The sequence below is a fragment of the Mobula birostris genome, unplaced genomic scaffold (genome assembly GCF_030028105.1).
Source record: "Mobula birostris isolate sMobBir1 unplaced genomic scaffold, sMobBir1.hap1 scaffold_630, whole genome shotgun sequence".
Taxonomy (NCBI): Eukaryota; Metazoa; Chordata; class Chondrichthyes; order Myliobatiformes; family Myliobatidae; genus Mobula; species Mobula birostris.
This window is the reverse complement of record NW_027278350.1, coordinates 213,582-221,963: the sequence shown is the minus strand read 5'-3', so window position 1 is coordinate 221,963 and position 8,382 is coordinate 213,582. Positions and strand designations below refer to the sequence as shown.

Sequence of the window (8,382 nt, the reverse complement as noted above, 5' to 3'; positions counted from 1 at the left end):
GGAGAACGAGGAGAAAAAAGCGTGGAGGAAAAGACTGGTTTTGCGGGTGCAGGAGTGGTTGACACAGACAGAAATATACTCCACGATCAGGCGTTTTTTTTTTTTTTTTTTTCAGAATCGGGGAGCAGGTGTAAGAGGTTCGCCTCAAGCTTCAAATTAATCGGAGTGGAAGGTGCGGTGCAAAGAGGATATCTATGGGATCTTGAGGCCAGTGATACAGTCGGGAGACCAGCTGTAAACAGTTGTTTTGTAACTCTAAGGGAACACGCACAAAATACTGAGGGATCTCAGCAGACCGGGCATCAACCGCGGACAAAAGGAAATAGTCGAAGTTTCTGGGCGACACCACTCATCAGGACACTGAAGCTGCGTGTGTTGATCTGTTTTTCCAGCATCTGCAGATTTTCCAGAGCTTATTTTGTTCATCACATTGTTTCCACTTACCCGAAACTGCGGGATAGCAAAAAGAGCATGAGGACAGCCGAACTGATTTCTAGCGTCTACTGAGTTTCAAGATCCGATTCAATGGGTTTTTCACCGTTTTCTTTAGTTCCACTCGGAATTTGCTCCGAGTCAGGGCGTAAATGCACGTGTAAGTGCAGGAACTGAGAACCTGCAGCATTCCCGATGTGTGCTCTGTGATGTAACGGGGATCTGTGACAGAATAAACAACGCTCATTAAGATCCGTTGATAGATATAAAATACCACCTGTGTTACCCACAACAATATGAAACTACCGGTTATGCTGACGATTTGCGTCGGTTCTCCATCTCCCTATTCTTGTAATTCTCTCCATTCTTTTTTTTCCTTGGAGCCCTCTGCCTGCCCCACTGTCGGCTAAAATCCGCTGCTTCTCCGTGGATTGTCACCTTGTCGCGGTGGAGAAGCTTGTGTGGTCCTGAGATCCAAAGAGGGACGCCGTCTGGGGCTATGGTCCTGGTAGGGTCACCCATGGCGGTAAGGTCGAGGGTGAGGTCCCCGACAAAGAACAATCCAACCAAGACCTCAACGGTGGAACAGGCGGACGCAGTTACTTCGAACTCAACGGCTGTGAAGGTGGATCAAGGCTGCAACAAACCCATCAGCTCCAATTGTCATGGTTTCCATGCCGTTGTAATCAGTTGGTTGATTTGTGAAGTATCGTGTGCTTCTTGGAATGCAACATCAAGTATTCGTTAAACAAACACACGCACAGGCGTCTTCGCTCTGTACGGAACGAAGAGCAGCATCCTCGACCTCGAGGGACAGCCACAACGACGACGAGAATCCGCCTGACAATTTAAAAATTGAACAACAAAATCAGAAAGAATGGGGCACAGGGGATTAAAATGCGGTGAAATATCGCAAATTCCGCCCATGAGGGAAAGTTTTTGGAGCTGGGTGTAACAATACAATACCAGGGAACACCATCAATAATTTCGCTCGTTGTCACTGTAAAGCGTCATGGATCACAATCCAATTAGGCCAGCATACTCACTGTCCCGAGAACCACAGCCGCCATTATATCGGTGCAATATTTTGTTTTCAGCTTCTCACCGCAAATAGCCACAAATCGATCGACGGTGAAAGCGACAGTCAGCCAGACTGAGATCGCAGTGCTTGCAGAAATCAGACAACTACCGAGTCTACACTGGGGACTGATGCGCAGGAATGACTGGGGGAAATAATTCAGTGCAGTCCACATCAGCAGCGGATCCGCGATAACGATCGGGAGATCGGCCGCGGCCATTCCAACCATGTAGCGAGAGACACATTTGGGAAAACCGCACTTTCCCCGGAACAAAATCACAATCGCCGCCAGGTTGGCTGGAAGAAAGACAGGGAACAGAAAGCTGAGAAATACTGAGCTGAAGCCAAAGCAGTTATTTGAGAGGATCCTGTAATATTTCCAAATTATTGTTGCGTTTAGCGGTGGAAGGGTCGAGAGAGGCTGCACATACAGTATAAACAGAGAAGGAGTTGAAATAGTAAACTCAGGTCAAAATGATCTAAATATGGCTTCTTTCCAGATGACAGAAATTTGAAGTGGGAGCCGAAAGCCAAAACTGTGTAACAACCTTCGCGGAGTCAATAGTGGAGATGGAACATTTTCTACCAGTGGCCTCCTCGTCACATCTAAATGAAATGAATAAATCCGGACGTTGATGGCGCGATTCTTCCATTAGACAATCATCAACTTTCATGGCGCACCCTGTCAGCGGCGGAAAACCGAAAGACGGAACAGAAACAGGAAATGCTGGAAACACTCATCCAGGCAAAACAAAATATGTGGAAAAACAGTTAGTGTCTCTTCCAAGAACTGTTCCCAGGGAGGAGAAGAAGAGTGTTAATTGGAGAATGCGGTTGAGAGGAATAATAAAACAACCATAGTGGAACGCCGGAAGAGAGTCGATGGGCCGGACGGCTTAATTCTGCTGTCATGTCATAAAGGCTTTATGATTTAAATGTATACCGCCCGCTAGCACTGACGCAAGTCTTCATAAAGTGCTTTGAACTGGTATTGGCACACGTCAAAAACTGCCAGAGTGGAGAGAACCGCTCTCCGACATATTCAAACCCGTCTGTCATGCAGCTCGCCCCGGCACACCTAAGAAACAATGACACCTAAAACAGAAAGTTGTTTTAACGCGGGATGAAACACTGTTGTCTCGCAATCCTTGGTGAACAAAGTCTAATACACCACTGTTGAACTGGGTAATTGGCTTCCTAACAGACTGACCTCGAAGAGTCAGCATACAGAAACGCCATCATCCTCAACACGGATGTCCCCCAAGAACTGTGTGCTATGTACTTTGCTGATACACGACAGCACGGCCAAACATCCAGGCAATTCAATTAACGAGTTCGCCGATAACAAGATAGTGTTTGGACGCTTCATAAGAAGAAAAAAAAAATGAGACTACCAACAGAGGAAATAGAAGAGCGCGATGCCTGTTTTTAAGTAAATAACTTCCTCCTTAATGTCAGTGAGACTTCACTCGCACATACACACACTAACACATGCACACATGCACACACACACACACACACACACACACACACACACACACACACACACACACACAAACATACACTCACTCACACATACACGCATATACACACACACACACTCACTCACACATACACACACATACACACACACACACACTCACTCACACATACACACACATACACACACACACACACACACATACACACACACACTCACACACACACAACCACGTTTTCGCATCCAGCGTCAGAGCTGCAGGAAGCGTGAGCAGTTTCACTTGCGTGCGGCTGCATATCGCAGATCTATTCTCATAGTCCCATTATCAACCACAGTCCACAAAGCTCACCGACTATTGCGCATCACGAGGATAATGAAGAGAGCTGAATTATACACAGCAATACTCACACATTTCGACACATACGCAGTCCAGAGCATCCTTACATTCTGCATCACTGCGTTGGTAAGCTTTCCTTACCACACAGACCGTTCAAATGCAACTGGGGAGCTTTAAAATAGGTATATAAAACTCCCCAGTGCTTTCGAGCATCGGCCTAGTCCCTAACAAGAACATGTGCGGAGAAAGATTCCGAGAAAAAGACGAGCAATATCATGAATAATTCCACCCACCTTTCTCATAGGCTGTTCGTCGCACTTCTATCAGAGAGGAGGCCTCCCAGCGGACAAACCTCGAGCACCAGACTCGAAAATATATACTTCCTGCAAACAGTCAGGCTAATCAAAACTCCATCCTCTAACTCACCACACTCTCCCACCCGCTACTTTATCATTTCCTCCAAGAGTTAACTCATTTACACATACTCCTGTACCTACCGGCACTTATTGTGCATACAATCAGTCCATGTGTAGATCCTAATCTAGTGTGCTTATATTTATAGTACTTCATTGCGAATTTCATACTGAATGTCTTTATTTCTATATGTGAAACATGGATCCGGAACAACGATCATTGCATTCTCCTCTACAGTGGTTTACTGAAGAATCTAAGTGACCAAACTTCAGCTTCAGTGACCCATACAAAATGCTAAAAAAAAAGAAAAAAAAAACACAAAAGCGAAAAGTAACAAGGAAATAGCAAACACGAGAAAGAATGCAGATGCTGGGAATCCAACACAGCACATAGAAAATGTTGGTGGAACTCAGCAGATGAGGTAGCATTGATGGAACTGAATAAGCAGTTGACGTTTCGGGCCGAGACCCTTCTTCTGGACTGAGAAGGGAGATGGTGAACGCTAGTATAAAAAGGTAGGGGAGAAGAAGGAGGCTAACTGGAATATGATAGGTGAAGCCGGGTGGGTGGGAAAGGTCCAGGGCTAGGTAAGAAGGAATCAGCTAGGAGAAGAGAGTGGAAAATACGAGAAAGGAAAAGAGGGGGCGTTTCAGGAATAAGTGATAGGCAGATTGAAGGACGTAAAAGACCAGAGTGGGGAATAGAGGAAGAGGGGATACGACATTTATGAACAAGGCTCTTCGTCAGGGTTGGAGGGAAGGTAGAAAATGCCACCATACGAAGTTAGGGGTAGGAGATGGAGAGAGCAACCAAGAAGGTGAGAGGTGAAGTCAAGTGGGTTGTGTAGTGGGACGGTATAAGAGGCTGGGGGTTGATAACTGGAAACGACACTGCTGGAGAATGGAATCTGACAGGAGAGGATAGTGGATCCTGGGGAGAATGGTAAGGGAGAAAAGATCATGGGTGGTGATAGGCAGATCGAGAGAAGAGGTAATAGGCCAGAGTGGAGAAATGAGGAAGAGGGAAGGAAGAAGGGAAATATATGGAAGTTAGAAAAATCGATTTTGCTCCCATCCGATTGGAGGCTACCTAGACGGAACATGTGGCGTTACTAATCGAAACTGAGAGTGGCTTCATTATGGCAGAAGTTGAGCACATGGACCGACATGTCGGACGGGGGTGTGCAGAGGAACCGACATGGCTGGCCACTGGGAATTTCCCCTTTTTTCCTGGATGCAATGAGAAGCTCGACAAAGCGTTAATTATTTTGATTAACGGTTGGCATACGTTCAGTCTCTTCATAAGACTGGATGCGATATTAGTTGAAGGCTCTGAAATATATTGCAGAACGTACAGCCGGCATGTTCCTTTTCACATTTATGTTGTAAATGTTGTAAGGTCAATAAACAAATCAATTTCCCGAATGAAACAGAACAACCAATCACAGTTTAATATTGGTCTATGATGGCAGCATCTTGGCAGCCCAGGAATGGAAAAGATCAACAATAACAATCATGAAACCGAGAGATGAGGCTGTGGATGTTTCACAATAACATTCATGGATGTTTCAGATCGTCATTTGTTCGTCTTCGAGATTTTTCAACTTCGTGTCAAGCTCTCCGTTTCTCATCACTACTGGGATTTTACTTGAATGACACCATGTTTATTTTTACCGCAGCTGTTGGAAGACACGTCAACCTTGTGTGGTATTGAAAATCCAGTGTAATGGAGCGAGTATAAATGAATGACCGTGGACGTTCATCCGCTCAGAGTTTCTTCAGCGAGATCGTGCGGAGCTGGGAGACAGGCTGAATCTCACTCAGCATGCTTGAAACATTTTACCGTGTGAGAAGGATATGGTACCTGATCATTTCCGTAATTGGTGTCCCTGGTAAGAACATGGACAAAGTAACATTTGCTGCTCTGTGAGCGCGGTCTTTGGACTCGTTCAGTTACCAACAGTGTTGTGATGCCAGTGTATCAGAGTGACAAATCTCTGGGTTCGTTCGGAAGTTCCCCTCTAGTTTACTTCTTGTCCTCGACTGAATATAAACGGGCAGTTGAGACAGTTGTAGAATGGAAGATCGTGGAGATGGATTTATTCTGTCGATTCATGTCTGGCTGTTTTGTGTTATCAATGTAAAGAGATTATCAAAGTAAACTCCGACAATCCAGCGCGTTCGCCTCCTTTATCGGACAACCTATTGTTATTCCGTATCAATGGTGCAACATGATTTAAATTCAAATTTAAAGATATTGCGCTGTGTTTTAGGAAATTGTTGCAGGTTTGAAGGTAACGCGAGAAGCGAATCCCCAGTGTGATTCAAGGAAGCTCTGTGGACTCCACTTGCGAGTTGAACTCTGAACCATCTGGACTTTGGAAAACTCACACAATTGTTTGTGTGCGCTTTAGTGTACCAGGGTTTGCATCCACGGCTTTTTCCGTCAATGAAGAGCGAGTTAGATCCAGCCTAGCGCTGCCCGTTAGAGGTCAGACGTCGTAAAGTTCATGCGAGACTCCGCTCTGCACCAATAAGCATTGAAACATTTAGAGTATCAACGGCTCAGGCAAAAACTTTAAAGGTGAAAAATTAAACTTTCTGATTAGATACCTTACATTGTGTGAAGTAACCGAGGTCAAGAATAGTTTCAGAATTGAAAAGAGGCGATCCAAGAAGGACTCCTGAGGGCGGGTGACAAATGGTAGTGGAGGAAGAGACTAAGACATGCAAATAGGGCGATTTTTTTTTTTTTGTCTTTGTGCTTTGTAAATTAACAAAGCAGAGGGAGCGATCCTTGCTGTATGGGGAGACATAGGTGACGGGAATGCGGCAGCCACGGTCGTTGAAAAAGTCGTCTAGGTATCGTCGCTTTGCACATCAATCAAAAATCTGATCATGACAGATTTATATTGATTTCTCCAAAGCGCACTCGTTGATCAGTTGCCAATGCCTCATTCCCTAATACTGCTCCTCTTTCAGAATCATGTACTGTACCCTTTCACGCAACATGCACTCTTTCGAAGCGTCTGCGACTTCCGCTTGACACCTTTTAAACATCCAGAAATGAGATGTCTGAAAAAATTGACTTGAGTTTATTTCCAGCTTATCCCTGCCACCGCAGCGGCGAGACAGCAATTCACGCATTCTTTTTGCTCTTCCTGCAGTCAATTCAGTTGCGATAGCGATCCTGTGCCAAGGAAACTGCGGGCTCTCCACGTGCACCACTCGCTACCTGGTGGCTATGGCAACAGCGGATATACTGACCATCGTATTTCGGGTGATATTGTGGCGTCTCAGTTATTATTATTTCCCCGGGACATTCCTGGACATCACCCCTGTATGCAGTGTGATCTCAGCCCTGGGAGTGGCAGCCATGGATTGTTCTGTCTGGTTCACCGTCACTTTTACATTTGACCGGTTTGTCATAATCTGCTGTCAGAAGTGGAAAGCAAAGTATTGCACCGGGAAAACTGCGACTGTGATTCTGACAGCAACGGGCGTTCTGTTCTTTTTTAAAAACGTGCCCTACTCCTTCATATATCAGCCTATGAAAGTAATTGGCAATATACCCTGGGACTGTATTAGAAAGCCGGACTTGTATGCGGATCCCGGGTGGAGAGGATATAGATGGTTTTCTACTGTTCTAACGCCATTGCTCCCGTTCGTGTTAATACTACTGCTCAACGCTCTGACAGTCAGACACATTTTAGTGACTAGTCGCGTCCGTAAGGGGCTGAGGTGTCAGAGCAAGGCGGAGAACCGCAGTGACCCGGAGATGGAGAGCAGGAGGAGGTCTGTGATCTTACTTCTCACCATCTCCGGAAGCTTCATCATCCTGTGGTCGGTAAAGGTTGCCGAATTTCTCTATAACACCATTGCTAGTTTGGATCAGAATAATTACAACGAATCGGAATACTTCGCTGAACACTCCGGATATATGCTAACACTATTAAGTTGCTGCACGAACACGTTTATTTATGGGGTGACTCAGTCCAAGTTCAGAGAGCAGTTCATCAGCGCAGTGAAATATCCGCTGACATCACTTATTCAACTCGTTAATAATCAAAATATCTAAGTCCCTTTCAGAGTTTGTCGCATTGTTTTCCATTTTGACACGACAGAGCTAGCGACCATCGGAGAACGTGGCAGCGGTGAGAATAAAACTGGCTTATCCCCCGACAGAGACGCCGCACAGGAACAAAGACGTGGGCCCTTGTAGCCCGCGACATCAACCCCTACCAATTATTAAGCTGACACTTCTATTTGTGTTTATGTTTTCTCCGTATTCCTGCTGTCGTCACCGCCAGCGCCCCTTTCGGTGATGAAAGTGCGGGTGAGCGTCTGACGACGTTCAAAACCAAAGCGGCAAAACGGCATCTAATTCGTTAATTTAGTCTCCTGCATAAGATTGAAATGAAACAGGAAGTCAACTGTCTGCACGAACTTACAGTAAACTTTGCACTTGTCCTTAGCATTAGATAAACTTGTTATGTTTAAATGTTCAATACCACAGAATCAGCGTCCATTCAATTTATTTTGTATTAGTTTGCCGTTCAGTACTCCTTATCTATTATTATTTTTATATTGTAAGTCTCTTCCCTGCACGGTTCTGCCTCATTCTCATCACTATGAGATTATT

General features: G+C 45.3%; 1 protein-coding gene across 1 annotated transcript; it reads left to right on the top strand.

Moving 5' to 3' along the window:
• The first annotated feature begins 5,565 nt into the window (after window positions 1-5,565).
• On the top strand, window positions 5,566-7,818 carry LOC140193624 (probable G-protein coupled receptor 139). The gene is made up of 2 exons (XM_072250785.1): window positions 5,566-5,632; window positions 6,908-7,818. Exons 1-2 carry the CDS (start codon window positions 5,566-5,568, stop codon window positions 7,816-7,818), a joined length of 978 nt encoding a protein of 325 aa, XP_072106886.1.
• Window positions 7,819-8,382: the final 564 nt, after the last annotated feature.